A 16,010-nucleotide genomic window follows, 5' to 3' on the forward strand; every position below is an offset into this window, starting at 1 on the left:
GAGATCCCAAAATTCCAGAATTCCCGAATTCCCGGACTCCTCCTGGTCCCAGGGCTCTGAGCTCACCTGGGCAGGTTCTTGGTGCCACCCCTGCCCTGGCCCCCAAATTAACCCTTGTTAGGTTAATTAATTAATTAACCCAAATTAACCCTTGTTAGGTCATTAACCCCCTGCCAGGCCCCTCATTAACCCCTGAGCTCTGGATTTTATTTTTTTTTTAATTTTTCCCCTGAGCTCTGCAATAATTTTTTGGGGATTTTTTCCCTTTACCAGAATAATCTGGAAGTGGCTTTTGGGAAATAAAAAAAAAAGCTTTTTCTTCATTTCTGTGCTGGATGGGTCTGGGAGGTTTTTCCTCTGCAGCTTTCCCTGCTCCACACCAATGAAATCCCATTTATCACCCCTGGAGCTGCTCCAGTTCCAGATATTCCCAAAAAGATTTTGGAGCAGGGGCACCAAAACATCCCTGCTGTGTTCTGCAGCCTCACCCTGGTTTATTTCTGATTTTTTTCCTGAGTTTTTTCTGATTTTTTTCCTGATTTATTTCTCTTTTTCTGAGTTATTTCTGCTTTTTTTCTGATTTATTCCTGATTTATTTCCAATTTTTTTTCCTGATTTTTGGGCTTCCAGAGAGGGGAAATTTCGTGTTCCTGGGGTGCCAAGGCTGCGTTTTTGTGTCTCCCTGCAGCTCCAACCCAAATTCTGCTTTTGGCAAATGAGAATCTTAATTTTCCACAGCAAAGGCAGACAGGGCGTGAAAGAAGAGAAGAAATAATTCAGGAGAGGGGGGAGCAGAGGAAACGTCTCAGAGCTTTGGGCTGAGCAGGAAAGGGGATCCCAAACTGCCCCAAAAAATTCCAATTTTGGTGGGAAAGGGAAGGGGAAATGGCACGTGAAAATGCCATGAAAATCCCATTAAAATTCCATTAAATTCCCATTAAAATCCCATAAAAGTCCAGCCCAGCTTTGATTCCTCCTCCACAAAATCAGAATTTCCTTCCCTGAATCCTGAACTTTTATTTAAATCCCCGAGGTTCCTGCAGGAGAGAAAAAGCCACGCTGGGAAACCTCAGAGGGATTTTAAATAAAAAGGTAAAATTAATTCCCTCCCCCCAGTAAAAAAATAAATAAATAAAATCCCCCTGGTGCTGCTGTGTTTTTAGGCAGCCTCACATCAAATTTATTTAATTTTTATCAAAGATATCTGAATTTTTATCAGTTCTTGGTGCAGGCAAAGCAAAGAGACTGGGGGGATTTGTAATTAAAATAATGGCTGAATAAATGCAATTAAGGGCTGGCTTTAATGAAGAACTGGGGCCGTGACCCTGCAGCAGCAGCTGCTCCTCTCTCAGAGCTGGGTTATTTTTAGTGCAGAAATTCTGTTTACACTCCAGAGCAGCCCCAAACACACGCTGGCCGTGGTGGGGGATGGAAAAGAACCCAAAAAAACCCCCCAAAAAATAAATTTAAAAAAAACTAAAAAAAACCCTAAAAAAAAAAACAAAGAGAAAAAAAAAATCCTCCCCTGCCAGGTAAAAAAAAAATTAAATGTGCAAAGATTATTCCAAAATGAGGATTATTCCCAAATAAATCGGGATTATTCCCAAAGATGAGACCCAAGCTCCCCTGTGCATCCCCTGGCCCTGGGGAAGCCCAGCAGGGCCGAGCTCAGCTCAGGATTTTTAGGCTCAGGCTCAGGGGAGAATCTTTGGGTACAAACCAAGTGTGAGTGGCAGTGCCAGCCCCTGGCACGGACAGGAATTATTCCAGCAGGAATCCAGGCCTGGCCTCTGCTCCAGGAAGGAAAAATCCTCTTGGAGGGAATTCTGAATTCAGGAGAGTGACCCAGGGAGGAAAAAAACTTCCCTGGGAGGGTGGGGAGGGAATGGGCTGGAATTCCCAGAGCTCCTGGATCCCTGGAATGTCCCAGGCTGGAGAAGAGAAATTCCAGGAAATCCTTGGAGCTGTTTCCAGAGCCTGGAATGGATATTTGGGATGAGGGACAGGACACAGGGAATGGATTTGGGATGGGAAGGGGAATCTGGGTGGGATTTTGGGCAGGAATTCCTGGCTGGGCTGGAATTCCCAGAGCTGTCCCTGGAATGTCCCAGGCCAGTTTGGAGCAGCTCTGAGGTGCTCCCATCCCATCCCACCCCAGGATTTTGGGATCCTTCCCCTCTCCCTGATCCCAGCATTGTCCCCGTTCATCCCAACGTCCAATCCCAATTTCCCAATTCCGGGGATGTCACTGCTCCCCCTGCCCCTCCTGCCCCCCCTCTTCCTCCTGCCCCCCCTGCTCCCCCTCTTCCCCCTGCCCCTCTTCCTCGTGCTCCATCCTCCTCCTCCTCCTCCTCTCCATCCTCCGGAGCCGTTTCCTGCTCAGCCTCTCCCGGAGCCGCTCCCGGCACCGCCGGTTCCGCCCGCGGATCGCGGCCAACTCGGCCCGCGCGAGAGCAGGGTCCTGTGGGGACACGGGGACACGGATTGGGGACAGGGATTGGGGACATTGGGACACGGACAGGGATTGGGGACAGGGATTGGGGACACGGGACAGGGATTGGGGACAGGGGACAGGGACTGGGGACACTGGGACAGGGATTGGGGACACTGGGACAGGGATTGGGGACAGGGGACAGGGATTGGGGACAGGGGGACACGGATTGGGGACAGGGGGACAGGGATTGGGGACACAGGGACAGGGATTGGGGACAGGGATTGGGGACACGGACAGGGATTGGGGACAGGGATTGGGGACAGGGGACAGGGATTGGGGACACGGGGACAGGGCAGTGGGACAGGAACAGGGACATGGGGATAAGGACAGGACAGTGGGAACACTGGGACATTGGGACAGGGTACAGTGGGGACAGGCCCAGGATGGTGGGACAGGGACACTGGGGACAGGGACAGTGGGGACACACCCGGGACACACCCAGGACAGTGGGGACAGGGACAGGACAGGCCCAGGATGTTGGGGACAGTCTCTGGACATTGGGGACAGGCCCGGGGTTTTGGGGACAGGGACACTGGGGACACCCCCGGGACTTTGGGGACACTGGGGACACCCCCTGGCCTTTGCCAGGTGCCCAGCACTGAGGGGCTCCCAAAATTCGGCCCCTTCTCCATTTTCTCCAGAGCCTTTTAAACATCCCAATATTTAATCTATTTAATATAAAAATATTTACTGTGATAATATTTAACAATTTTACCAACACAAGTTAATATTTTCATATAAACATGTATACTAGAAAAATGTTTAATATTTAATATTTTATATCTAATATTTGATATTTAACATTTTAATACACTATTTACTATTTATTTGGGGATTATTTTAAATCAAGTTTCCCTTTTCCCAGTTTTCCCAGCCCTGAGCCCTTCCCAGAGCTCTCACCTTCCCTTCCAGGATCATTTGCTTCCTTTTATTGATTTCCTTCTTCTCATCAAAATCCATCCCCTCCAGCTCCTGGCAGAGGGAAGAGCAGCAGAGCAGTGAGGAATGGGAAAAAAAAACCCAAAAAATTGTGAAAAACCAGAAAAAAAAAACCCAAAGGAGCCTCCCCCACGTCCTGCAGGAATTCCCAAATGCTGCTGGAACCCTGAAATTTGGGAATTTTGGAAGCCAGGATTCCCAAAACCTTGGGGGTTTTGAATTTTCTGGCACTGGATTTTAGGGGAACACTGAGGCCTTGGAGGAAAGATTCCAAAATTTGAGTGATGGAATTAAAATCGTAATTGTGTAATTAGAATGGAAATTGGGATTTCACATGCTGAAGGGTTTTCAGAATATAATAATTATCCTAAGATGTTTCAGACTACAGGAAAATATTTTAATATATTTTAGAAATACATTTAGAAAATGAAAAAAGAAGAAATGAAGAAATGAAGAAAATGACAGAAAAGAATGAAAGGAATGAATGAAATGCCAGGCAGGAGGGCAGTGGGCAGCACTCACCAGCTCACACTCCCTCCTGGTCACGTTCACCTGGGTCAGGATGTTCAGCACCAGCTGCTCCTGCACTGAGAACTCCTGCAGCTGCAGCTCTGGAGCAGGGAAAAAAAAAATATCAGGGGAAAACAAAAAATCGGGGGAAAAACCCAAAAATGGAGAGGGAAAATTCAAAATTCAGTGGAGAGAAATCCAAAAATCAGGGGAGAGAAAATCCAAAAATAGAAGGGACAATCCAAAAGTCAGGGAGAGAGATTGACAGAGAAATCCAAAAATCAGGGGGAAACGTGGAGAGGGAAAACCCAAAAATGGAGAGGGAAAAATCCAAAATTCAGGGGGAGAACCCAGTGCCAGTCCCTGGGATTGTCAGTGGAATTGTTCTGTGTTCAATGCTGGATTTTCACACGCTGAGCTCAATCCTCCCCTGAGCCTCCAATTGAGGGGTTGGGGGTGTCCCAAAAGGAAAATGGGGAATATGAAACTAAAGAGTGGAACAGGGAATGTGAACCCCAAAATGAACCCCAGGAGTGGGGAGGGAAAAGGGGAAAAGGAAAAGGGAGAAGGGAGGAAGGCCCCCACTCACTGATCTCCTCCTCGATGGTGTGCAGCAGGTGAATGTCGTACTGAGTGACCAGCGTGAGGGCCACGCCCTTCCTCCCTGAGACGGGAAAAATCAGGGATGGACCCAAACATTCCCAACCCTCCATCCCCCTGAGATCCCTTCCCTCTGAAAACCTCCTTAAAACCCCATCAAACCCTTATTAAACCCCATTAAACCCCCACTAAACCTCACTAAACCCTTATTAAACCCCATCAAACCCTCAGTGGTGCTGTGATCCATCCTCACATCCCAGGGCAGGATCCCAGAGATCCTGGTGGATCTGGGGATGCTCCTGCTGGCTGTGAACCCTCTTTGGTGGCTCTGTCCCCTCTTTGGTGGCTCTGTCCCCTCTCACCTGCCCGTGCTGTCCTCCCCACACGGTGGATGTAGATTTTGGGCAGCCCCGGGGTGTTGTGGTTGATCACAACCTGCACTGCAGGGATGTCCAAACCTCTGGAATGCAGGGGAAAAAAAAAAAAAAACCAAAACAAAAAATAAGAGTCAGTTGTGGAAAAAGAAATTAAATCTTACAGAATTGTAAAATGGCAGAATGGTGTGGGGTGGGAGGGAGATTAAACCTCCTTTAGTTCTAGGCCTTGCCTTGGGCAGGGATCTCACTTTCATTCCTGCTTTCTCCAGAAGCCCCAGATTTCCATGGATAATTCCCCAATTTCTCTCTCAGGTTTAACAATTCCCAAACCCATTCCTCAAGGAATTCAACAATTCCCCTTCCTCTGGAGCTGCCCTTGCCAGACCCAGGGGCCCCTCAGGGACCTCCAGCCCCTCCCTGGGCACAGCCCCAGCACCCCCAGGCCCCAAAGCCCAGCTCAGTTAGGCTGGGACCAGCCTGTCCCAGCCGAATTCTGGGGGGTTTGAGGTTCTGCCTTTGCTAAGCTCAGCCTAAACTGGTTCTGCTGAACAAACCCAGCCATGAGTTCCAGTTTTACCTGGCAGCCACGTCAGTGGCAATGAGGATCCTGAAGATGCTGGATTTGAACTTGGCCAAAGCTGCAAATCTCTGTTTCTGCCAGGAGGAAACTCCAGGTGAGGGGTGTGGGACTCACCTGGAGCCGCCCCGGGAGGCCCCTGCAGCCCTCACCTGCTTCATCATGGAGTGCAGGGCCACGGAAGGGAACTTGAATCTCCTCAGCATCATGTTCAGAACCTGGCAGTCCCTGCAAGGGAGGGGAAAAAAAAAAAACAAAACAGGAAAATTCTGGGGATGCACCGAGGGAATGGATCAGGAGAGAGCTGGGACAGGTAAGGATTGTACCAGGTGATCCAGCCTGGGCTGGGACAATTCCAGGGGTGGGAAAAATGGGACAGGGTGATCCAGCACAGTCTGGGAATATTCCAGAAATGGGGAAACTGGGACAGGCAGGGACTGTGTCAGATTGCTCCAGCATAGTCTGAGACAATTCCAGCGGTGGGAAAACTGATGTCCCACTGTCCCAGGATGCTCAGGACTGGCCAGGGACCATTCCAGAAATGGGAAAAGTGGAATTTTCACAGGCAGGGACTGTCCCAGGGCGATCCAGCAGAGTCTGGGGTAATTCCAGGGGTGGGAAAGCTGTGCCAGGGCTGGGTGCCAGGGCTGGGTGCCTGGGCTGGGTGCCAGGGCTGGGTGCCAGGGCTGGGTGCCTGGGCTGGGTGCCAGGGCTGGGTGCCAGGGCTGGCTGTGCTCACTTGCAGGTTTTGGTGAAGATGATGATGGCCCAGTCGTGGTGCTGCTCCTGGAAGCTCTGCACCAGGTGCACCAGGTAAGCATCCTTCAGTGCCTCAGGGACCAGCAGGTACCTCTGCTCCAGCTCCTCCACTGTCCTCGCCCTGCAGGGAACGGGAAAAATGGGAAATCTCAGGGGAATGAGGCTGGAAAAGCCCTCCAGGATCATCCCACACCACGTCCAGCCCTTCCCTGGCCACCCTTCCCATGAGCAAATTCCTGCTCCTGCCCCACCTGGAACACCCTGAGCTCGTTCCCTCCTCTCCTGGTGTCCCCTGGGACCTGTCCTGGCTGTCCCCTCCTGCTGGGGACTCATGGAAATTGGGAATGTCCCCCTGATCCTGCTTTTCTCCGGGCTGGGCCCCTTCCCATCTCCCTCAGGAATTCTCCATCCCCATTCCAGCCCCCTCAGGAATTCTCCATCCCTTCCCCATCTCAGGAATTCTCCATCCCTTCCCCATCTCCCTCAGCCTCTCCAGCCCCTCCCCTGACACTCCCCAAACGCCTGGAGGTGCCTCCAGCACACAAAAAAACAGGGAAAAAAGGAATAAAAAAACCAAGAAAGAAACGGCATGGGGGCACTCACGGGGACTCAGCCTCCCAGAAGAAAGGTTTGTTGGCAGCCAGGGCCTGCAGCTGGCTCAGGGTGGCCGTGAGGGTGGCACTGAACAGCAGAGTCTGGCGGCGAGCGGGCACCGCCCCCAGGATCAGCTCCAGGTCTGCACTGAAATCAGCACAGCCCTGCTCCAGCAGCCTGTCAGCCTCGTCCAGAACCTGGGGAACAGCTCCCTCAGCTGCAGGAACCAGCTGGGCTATGGGGAAGGCTCCCAGGGATGGAGGGAAACCAGCAGGGTTACTGGGAATCCAACCAGGGATGGAGGAAACCCAGCAGGATTCCTGGGAATCCTCCCAGGGAATGAGGAAATCCCAGAGAATTCCCAGGAATGCTCCCAGGGAATGAGGGAGGCAGGGATTTGATTTTTTTTTACCAGGAATTTGATTTTCCTGAGGCTGAAGGTGCTGGAGCTGCGCAGGTGATCAGCGAGGCGCCCGGGGGTGGCAACCACCACGTGGGGCTTCCGAGCCAGCTCCAGGGCCTGGGCCACCATGTCTGCAGGAAAAACAGGGAAAAACTCAGGAATGTCCTGGAATTCCCAGCTCCAGGGCCTGGGATCAAGCAGGGAATCCCAAACAGGGCTGGGAATGTTGGGAGCTGGAGCAGGGAGAGGAGCCAGGGAAGGGCAGAGCTGTGCCAGGGGTTTGGGATGGAGACCAGGGCAAGGTTCAGGGATTTTGGGATGGAGATCAGGGCAAGGTTCAGGGATTTTGGGATGGATTTCAGGGCAAGGTTCAGGGATTTTGGGATGGATTTCAGGGATTCTGGGATGGATTTCAAGGAAAGTGTTTTCCCCAAAGGCTCTGGGGCACTGACAGCCCCAGGGAATGATCCAACCCCGAAGCTCCCAGACCTCCAGGATGCCCCAGGCTGGGATTTGGGGGTTGGATCAATGATCCCAAGGTCCCTCCCAGCCCAGGGAATTCCCAAACAGTTTCCCCAGGGAAGCAGAAGCTCAGGAATGTTCTGGACTCACCCAGGCCTCCCACAACCACGCAGTCCTTCAGGCCCAGGGGTTTGCCCAGCACTCGGAACTGCTCAGAGATCTGGGACGCCAGCTCCCTGTGGGACAGGGGGACAGAGGGGACAGGGGGACAGCAGGGACAGGTGTAAGAGCACGATGGAGACATGGAGGCTTCAGCCAGCTCCTCAAATGTTCTTTATTACACAGCCCAGGTTCCAGTTTTGGGTGGGACAGGCCAGGGGGTTTGTGGTGAGAGGGATGAGGGATTTGTCTTTACAAACAAGGAAATCTGGAGCTCTCGAGTAGCTCAGGCAATGGGGAAAGAGAGAGGGAAACTGGGATAAAAAGGGAGGTGAGTCCTCAAAGATGTGAGAGCTCCCAGGGGAATGCCCCATGGGCTCTCCCTTTATTCCAATGAATTTACAGGACTCCTGTGCCCCCTTTCTGGCCACGGAGCCGTGGTGTTTGGGGCTCCCGGGGCGCCCGTACCTGGTGGGGGTGAGCACGAGGCAGAAGATGCCGAAGGGATCCTCGGAGAGCACCTGCAGCACGGGCAGCACGAACGCCGCGGTTTTACCGCTGCCGGTCTGGGCACAGCCCAGACAGTCCCGGCCTGCGGGGACAGCGCCGTCAGCGCGACGGGAACGGGGAATGGGGACGGGAATTGGGGAAATGGGGACGGGAGCGGGACACGGGGAATGGGGACGAGAATTGGGGAAATGGGGACGGGAACGGGACACGGGGAATGGGGACGAGAATTGGGGAAATGGGGACGGGAACGGGACACGGGGATGGGGAAATGGAGATGGGGAACCGGAGATGGAGAACTGGGATGGGGATGGGAGAGGGAATGGGGAATGGAGAACGGGGAATTGGGGAATGGGGAACAGCGGCCGTGCCCGAGGGAGGGATGGGGACCATGAGCGGCCGTTCCCGGGAATGGAACCAGGAATGTGAAAGGCGAGCCCGAGGATGGGATGGGACGGGCACCGTCAGGGACTGTTCCCGAGGACGGATCGGGGCCCGTGCGCGGAGTCCCCGAGGATGGAACCGGGAATATGAGGGGCCGGTGAGGGGCCTTTAGGAGGATGGGACCGAGCGTACGAGCGGCCCCTCGCGGGCGCGGTGCTCACCCTGCAGTATGGCCGGGATGCAGGCGGCCTGCACGGGCGTGGGCCGCACGAGCCCCACCTGCCGCGCCTGCTCCGCCAGCCACGGCGCCAGCCCGAGCGCCCGGAACTCCGCCATGGCCGCCGCGCTCCGCGTGCGCGCCGCGCGCTCTGATGGCGTCACAGCCGCGCGCTCCGTTCATTGGCCCGTTCGCTCTAGCACCGCCCACACCCGGTCCCGCGCGTCTCTCTGTGACGCAATCACCTCCTCGCGTTGCTATTGGCGGTTTCCATGGAAACGGCGGCTCCCGGCAGCCCGCGCGGCGCGGGCGCTTCCGGGGACGTGGCTGAGGGCAATGGCGGGCGCGGCGCCGGCCGGGGAGCCGGACGAGCTCTTCGACCTCCGCAACAACTTCTACATCGGCGCCTACCAGGCCGCCATCAATGAGGCACAGCGGGCTAAGGTCGGCCACGGGCGGGCGGCGCTGCCCGGGCCCCGCCGGGGCTCTAAAGGGCCGGGGGCTCCCTGGGGGCCGGGCGGGTTCGTGTGGGGCGGGTTCGTGTGGGCAGCTCCAGGAGGGATTTCTGTGGGACGGGCTCCTGCGGGCTCCTCTAGGAGGGGTTTCTGTGGGGCTGTTCCTGTGGTGTTGGTTCCCGTGGGGCTGTTTTTGGGGCTGTTGCTGTGGGGTTGGTTCCCGTGGGGCTGTTTTGGGGGCTGTTACTGTGGGGTTGGTTTCTGTGGGGCTGTTTTTGGGGCTGTTACTGTGGGGTTGGTTTCTGTGGGGCTGTTGCTGTGTCCTGGTTCCTTTGGGGCTGTTTTTGGGGTGTCAGAGCCCTCAGAGGTTCGTGTTCCTCCCTCCCCACAGCCGGGCAGCCCCGAGAAGGAGCTGGAGCGGGACGTGTTCCTGTTCCGAGCCTACATCGCCCAGGTGAGGCCACGGGGGCTCCTCCTGGGCTGGGGGGGTTCCTTCCATTGTTTTATAACACTCTGCCATTCCATGATTTTATTCCATTATTCCATTCCATTGTTTTATTTCCCTGTTCCATTCCATGATTTTATTCCATTATTCCATTATTTTATTCTATTATTAAATCTGCTCTTTTATTCCATTATCTTATTTCGTCTGTTTTTTATAAGCGCATTTAATATCATTCTTTTATTTTGCCTTTTTATTTTCTTAATTTGTCTCTTTTGAAAGCTCATTTTATCTGATTCTTTCATTCCATGCTTTCATTCCATCTTTTCATTCCACGATTAAATTATAATACTTAATATAATTATAGTAAAATATAATTATTATAGTAATACTATTCCACTGTTTTATTTTATTCTCTCCTTTTTAAGCTCACTTTATTCCATTCTATTATCTCCTTTTTTAAACTCATTTCCGTTCCCACCCTCCTTGGGCCATTCCATCCCAAATGCCCTGCCCTGTGGGAATCCATTCCCTGTGTCCTGCCCCCCAAATCCCTGGGAGTTCTGAGCTTTTCCTGCTTTTCCAGAGGAAGTTTGGAGTGGTTCTGGATGAGATCAAGGCCAGTGCCAGCCCCGAGCTGCAGGCTGTGAGGATGTTTGCAGAATTCCTGGCCAACGAGAGCCAGAGGTGAGGGGGGAATCCACGGGGCTCTGGGGGCTTCAGTCAGCCTGGAAGAGGCAGAATTCCTGAAATTCCTGGATTTTTGGGGGGTTGGAGGGGGTTTGAAGGTTATGCAGGGATACATTCCACTGTCCAGGATGCTCCAGCCTGGCTTTGGACATTTCCAGGGGTGGATCAACCACAGATTCTCCCATTTTTCCTCCCATCTTTTCTCCCGCCATGTTCTCCTATTTTCCCCCCATTTTATCCCCATTTTCCCCCCCCGTTTTCTCCCCCATTTTCTCCCATTTGTCCCTCCATTTTTCCCCCCATTTTATCCCCATTTCCCCTCATTTTCCCCCATTTTCCTCCCCGTTTTCTCCCATTTTTTTCCCCCCATTTTCCCCCATTATATCACATTTTATCCCTATTTTTTCCCCCATTTTCTCCCCAAACCTCTCCCACACTCCCCTTTTCCCTCTCCCCAGGGACTCCATCGTGGCAGAGCTGGACAAGAAGATGTCCAAGAGTGTGGATGTGGCCAACTGCACCTTCCTGCTGATGGCAGCTTCCATCTACCTGCATTCCCAGAACCCTGACGCTGCCCTGAGGGCCCTGCACCAGGGGGAGAGCCTGGAATGGTGAGGGAGTTCCCAGCAATGCTCCACTTCCCAGCAGGGCTTTGTTGCTCTCCAGGAATGGCACTCGGGCTCTGCCTGCTGTTTGGTTTCACTCTGAGCAGCTTTCGAAGCATCCAGAGGCTCCTCTGAGGTTTTTGCTTTCGGGGGATTTGGGGTTTTTTCCTGCAGTTCTCGAGGGGAATGTGAGAGCTTGGGTATTGATCCATGTGGGATCTGAGCCAGGGAGCAGCTCCAGGGATCCCACTCTGGGTCGGGAGGGACCTGCAGGGTCATCCCAGGGGGGTTTGGGGTCGGGAGGGACCTTCAGGACCATCCCAGGGCTGGGAATTCTCTGGGATTTGTGCCAGGGGCTGCCATGGGGTGCTGGCTCAGCTCTGCTCTTGTCTTTGCAGCTTGGCCATGATGATCCAGATCCTGCTGAAACTCGACAGGCTCGACCTGGCCAGGTGGGACTGGGGCCTTTTATTTTCCCTTCTTTTTTTCCCCCTTTTTCTTTCTTTTTTTTTTTTCCTTTTTCCTTCCCTTTCCCCTTTTCATTTTTCCTTTCCCCTTTTCATTTTTCCTTTCCCCTTTCCCTGTTTCCTTTCCCCTTTTCCAGGGACCAATCCAGACCTGTCCTGGTGAAATAAAACATGGAAAACTCGAGGGGAAAACCCTCAAGTTTTTGTTTTTGTGCTGAAGTGCCTTTTCCTTTGTGATTCCCACTTTTCCTGCAGGAAGGAGCTGAAGAAAATGCAGGAGCAGGATGAGGATGCCACCCTGACCCAGCTGGCCACGGCCTGGGTGAACCTGGCCTTGGTGGGTACCAAACATTCCCAAAACATTCCCAAAACTTTCCCAAAACTTTCCCAAGATATCCCAGAGGAGGATGGGGAGCTGCTCTGCTGCCCCCACCCAGACTCCAGGACACAAAATGTTCCTGGAGATGTTTGGGAATGAGGTGAAACCGCTCGGTTTAGGAGGGCAGGAGGGATTGGAATCAACTCCCCAAATCCCATGGGATCCAGGGTCACACCGTTTGGTTTTCCATTCCATAAAGTCCTCAGATTTGATGGAAGGACCCTGTGGATGGAAATCAGGAATTCCCAGAGGATGGAAATCAGGAGTTACCTGTGGATGGAGATGAGGAATTCCCAGTAGCTGAAAATTAGGAATTCCCAGTGGGTGGAAATGAAGAATTCCCTGAAGATGGAGATGAGGAATCCCAGCTCAGGGAATTCCCAGTGTCTGGAAATCAGAATTCCCTGTCCCTGAGCAGTGTCCCCGTATCCCTGTCCTGTCCCTGAGCAGTGTCCCCCTGTCCCTGTCCCTGAGCAGTGTCCCCGTGTCCCTGTCCTGTCCCTGAGCAGTGTCCCCGTGTCCCTGCCCTGTCCCTGAGCAGTGTCCCCGTGTCCCTGAGCAGTGTCCCCCTGTCCCTGTCCTGTCCCTGAGCAGTGTCCCCGTGTCCCTGAGCAGTGTCCCCCTGTCCCTGAGCAGTGTCCCCCTGTCCCTGCCCTGTCCCTGAGCAGTGTCCCCCTGTCCTGCCCTGTCCCTGAGCAGTGTCCCCGTGTCCCTGCCCTGTCCCTGAGCAGTGTCCCCCTGTCCCTGAGCAGTGTCCCTGTCCCTGTCCCTGAGCAGTGTCCCCGTGTCCCTGAGCAGTGTCCCCCTGTCCCTGAGCAGTGTCCCCGTGTCCCCTGCAGGGTGGGGACAAGCTGCAGGACGCCTTCTACACGTTCCAGGAGCTGGCCGAGCGCTGCTCGCCCTCGCTGCCGCTGCTCAATGGCCAGGCCGTGGCTGCCATGGGCCAGGGCCGCTGGGACGAGGCCGAGGGGCTCCTGCACGAGGCCCTGGACAAGGTACAGGACTGTGGAGCAGGGCTGGGCAGGGCTGGAATTGCACCTGGGAACGGCCCCAGTCCCAACTCACAGCCATGGGAATGTCCCCAATCCCAGATCCCAGCCATGGGAACGGCCCCAATCCCAGATCCCAGCCATGGGAATGTCCCCAATCCCAGATCCCAGCCATGGGAATGGCCCCAGTCCCAGATCACAGCCATGGGATCAGCCCCAGTCCCAGATCACAGCCATGGGAACGGCCCCAATCCCAGATCCCAGCCATGGGAACGGCCCCAATCCCAGATCCCAGCCATGGGAACGGCCCCAATCCCAGATCACAGCCATGGGAACGGCCCCAATCCCAGATCCCAGCCATGGGAATGGTGTTCCCATCAATCCCATCCCATTGATCCCATATTCCCATATTCCTATATTGCCATATTCCCATATTCCCATCCCCACAATCCCAGCTGACTCCAGGCTGACCTGAGGCCCATCCAGGAATGGGGCAGCCCTGGATTTCCCTGGGGATTCCATCCCAGATCCCCCAGATCCCTCTGGCAGCCCCTCCCGGTGTCCCTGTCCCTTTTCCCAGGACAATGTGCTCTTTTCCAGGACAGCAGCCACCCTGAGACGCTCCTGAACCTCGTGGTGCTGTCCCAGCACCTGGGCAAGGCCCCCGAGGTGAGCTGGGAGCCCTGGGAGGGCAGCAGGGCTGGAACCGACTCCCAAAATTCCGTGGGATGGTCCTGGGGGTGGAAATCGGGAATTCCCAGCTCAGGGAGTGACCCTGGGCGTGGAAATGTTTATTTACAGTGGATGGAAATCAGCAATTTTTATTGGGAATTTCCCAGAGGATGGAAATCAGGAATTCCCAGTTGAGGGAATTGCCAGTGGATGAAAATTAGGAATTCCTATCTCAGGGAATTCCCAGTGGGTGGAAATTTGGAATTCCAGTTGAGGGAATTCCCAGTGGATGGAAATCAGGGATTTGGCTTTTCCAGCAGGATTTGGGTATAAAAGGGAGAATTTTGGGAATGGGAAGCTCCCAGGGAAGGGGTGGGAATAGTGGGGATTGTCTTTTCCCATGGAATTTAATGATCCTTCCAACCCAAACCATTCCTCTGATTTTTTTTTTATTTTTTTTAACTCAAAACCACCACCGAAAGTTTATTTTGAAAAATTTTTTATTTTGAGCACGTGCATGGATCCTGCTGGTTTGAATTGGGACAGTGAGAGAAAATCAGGATTTTGGGTGTAAAAAAACCCACACATTTAGTTGGGATTTGTTCTACTCTGACATCTCAAAATTTCCATTTTTTTCTCCCCCTCCCACAGGTCACCAATCGTTACCTGTCCCAGCTGAAAGATGCTCACAAAAACCATCCCTTCATCAAGGAGTACCAGGCCAAGGTAGGGAAAAATCAGAAATAATTTTAGAAATAAATCAAACAAATTGAATTTATCACGTTCTGATAGAGCCAAGGGGCAGCTCCATCTCGTTCAGTTTTGGGAATCTCAAACCTGGAAAAAATAGGGGAAAAAAAAATGCTATTCAGATGCAGATTTTTAATTGAAAAATTAAAGTTTAATTTTTTTTTTTTTTTTAATTTGTACCCAGGAAAGACTGGGAGAGGGAATTTGGGGAGAGGGGAAGGGAAAAGCAGCAAATGACAAAAAAAAAAAAAGGGATTTGCTGCTGGAATTCCCTCAGTTTTTGGGGAGCTGCCTGTGGTGTGTTGAGCTAGAGGAGAGTTAATCGATGTGAATGTGAGGATGATTGATTAATTAATTAATAATTAATTAATGCCTTCATTTCTGGCTGTGGTTGTAGGAGAACGACTTTGACCGCCTGGCCCTGCAATATGCACCCAGTGCCTGAATTCCTTCTGGGACACAAAAATTCCCTCTGGGACAGGAAAAAAACACTCTGGGACACAAAAATTCCTTCTGGGACACCAAAAAATTACTCTGGGACAGGAATAAAACACTCTGGGACACAAAAATTCCTTCTGGGACACCAAAAAATCACTCTGGGACACAAAAATTCCCTGTGGGACAGGGAAAATCCCCTCTGGGACCCAGAAATTCCCTCTGGAACTCAAAACCTTCCCTCTGGAACACAAAATTTCCCTCTGGAACAGGGAAAATTCCCTCTGGAACACAAAAAAAATCCTTCTGGAACCCAGAAATTCCATCTGGAACCCAGAAAATTAAATAAATATAAATTAAATAAATAAAAACAAAATAATTTAAAAAAAGAATCCTCCTGGATTTTCCTGAATTTTCCCCAGTCACTGCTGGGAAGGCCATGGTCCAACCTGGATTTTTTAGGAATTCTTGTGGTTGAGATCCCAATGGAATTTCCCCCAATCCCTGCCAGGAAATCTTAAAATTCACCTTGAAAATGAATTTGGGATCCTAAAATTCACCTTTAAGATGGGTCTGGAACCACGAAATTCACCTTGAAAATAAAACACAAGGGAAAAACCGAAATGAAACCGATTTAAATATTAAATAAAAATAAAAATACAAGGGAAAAACCGAAATGAAACCGATTTAAATATTAAATAAAAATAAAAATACAAGGGAAAAACCGAAATGAAACCGATTTAAATATCAAATAAAAATAAAAATACAAGGAAAAAACCGAAATAAAATGGATTTAAATCTAGAATAAAAATTAAAATACAAGGAAAAAACCGAAATAAAACTGATTTAAGTATAAAATTAAAATAAAAATACAAGGAAAAAACCGAAATAAAACGGATTCAAGTATAGAATAAAAACACAAAGCAAAAACCGATTTAAATATAAAATTAAAATGAAAATACAATAAAATTAGAATTTTAACCTTATTTCAAGCCCCAGTTTCTCGGGGCCCACACAAGCTCAGCCCAGCCTGGTTGCTCCGGGTGTCCCCCCCGTGTCCCCCTGTCCCTGCTGTGCCACTTGTGGGATTGTTTTGGTTTTTCCCGGGAATTTCTGGGCACACTGGAGCCTTTGAGAGCAGCAC

The 16,010-nt window shown here is 51.9% G+C and overlaps 2 protein-coding genes across 5 annotated transcripts; one reads left to right on the plus strand and one right to left on the minus strand.

The window, feature by feature from the left end:
* Nucleotides 1-1,282: 1,282 nt before the first annotated feature.
* DDX49 (DEAD-box helicase 49) lies at nt 1,283-9,232 on the minus strand. The gene is made up of 13 exons (XM_014887167.2): nt 8,987-9,232; nt 8,343-8,466; nt 7,866-7,951; nt 7,263-7,384; nt 6,860-7,047; nt 6,237-6,377; nt 5,650-5,725; nt 5,498-5,574; nt 4,906-5,003; nt 4,533-4,607; nt 3,956-4,044; nt 3,395-3,466; nt 1,283-2,461 (listed from the first exon to the last, which is right to left on the minus strand). Exons 1-13 carry the CDS (start codon nt 9,099-9,101, stop codon nt 2,246-2,248), a joined length of 1,479 nt encoding a protein of 492 aa, XP_014742653.2. The 5' UTR covers nt 9,102-9,232; the 3' UTR covers nt 1,283-2,245.
* Nucleotides 9,233-9,267: 35 nt separating this feature from the next.
* COPE (coat protein complex I subunit epsilon) lies at nt 9,268-15,255 on the plus strand. 4 transcript variants are annotated; one of them, XM_088179053.1, is made up of 11 exons: nt 9,268-9,426; nt 9,829-9,891; nt 10,466-10,566; nt 11,028-11,180; nt 11,573-11,626; nt 11,897-11,978; nt 12,860-13,015; nt 13,610-13,678; nt 14,333-14,407; nt 14,829-14,922; nt 14,984-15,255. In XM_088179053.1, exons 1-10 carry the CDS (start codon nt 9,319-9,321, stop codon nt 14,874-14,876), a joined length of 909 nt encoding a protein of 302 aa, XP_088035179.1. In that variant the 5' UTR covers nt 9,268-9,318; the 3' UTR covers nt 14,877-14,922; nt 14,984-15,255. The 4 variants fall into 4 exon arrangements, with proteins under 4 accessions (XP_088035179.1, XP_088035180.1, XP_088035181.1 ...); XM_088179054.1 differs by having other exon boundaries at nt 14,829-14,899; nt 14,983-15,255; XM_088179055.1 differs by having other exon boundaries at nt 12,899-13,015; nt 14,829-15,255.
* The last annotated feature ends 755 nt before the right edge of the window (nt 15,256-16,010 follow it).

The sequence above is a fragment of the Sturnus vulgaris genome, chromosome 26 (assembly GCF_052056855.1).
Source record: "Sturnus vulgaris isolate bStuVul1 chromosome 26, bStuVul1.hap1, whole genome shotgun sequence".
Classification (NCBI taxonomy): Eukaryota; Metazoa; Chordata; class Aves; order Passeriformes; family Sturnidae; genus Sturnus; species Sturnus vulgaris.

What these genes read in the sequence shown, in the direction of transcription:
- DDX49 (XM_014887167.2), bottom strand. Translation starts at nt 9,101, where the DNA reads ATGGCGGAGTTCCGGGCGCTCGGGCTGGCGCCGTGGCTGGCGGAGCAG. An exon ending in TCAGGAAAATCAAATTCCTG is followed by an intron (nt 7,048 to 7,262) that starts GTAAAAAAAAAT and finishes GCTGTTCCCCAG; the next exon opens with GTTCTGGACGAGGCTGACAG. An exon ending in CCAGGAGGGAGTGTGAGCTG is followed by an intron (nt 3,467 to 3,955) that starts GTGAGTGCTGCC and finishes TCCCTCTGCCAG; the next exon opens with GAGCTGGAGGGGATGGATTT.
- COPE (XM_088179053.1), top strand. Translation starts at nt 9,319, where the DNA reads ATGGCGGGCGCGGCGCCGGCCGGGGAGCCGGACGAGCTCTTCGACCTC. An exon ending in TCCGAGCCTACATCGCCCAG is followed by an intron (nt 9,892 to 10,465) that starts GTGAGGCCACGG and finishes CTGCTTTTCCAG; the next exon opens with AGGAAGTTTGGAGTGGTTCT. An exon ending in TCAAGGAGTACCAGGCCAAG is followed by an intron (nt 14,408 to 14,828) that starts GTAGGGAAAAAT and finishes CTGTGGTTGTAG; the next exon opens with GAGAACGACTTTGACCGCCT.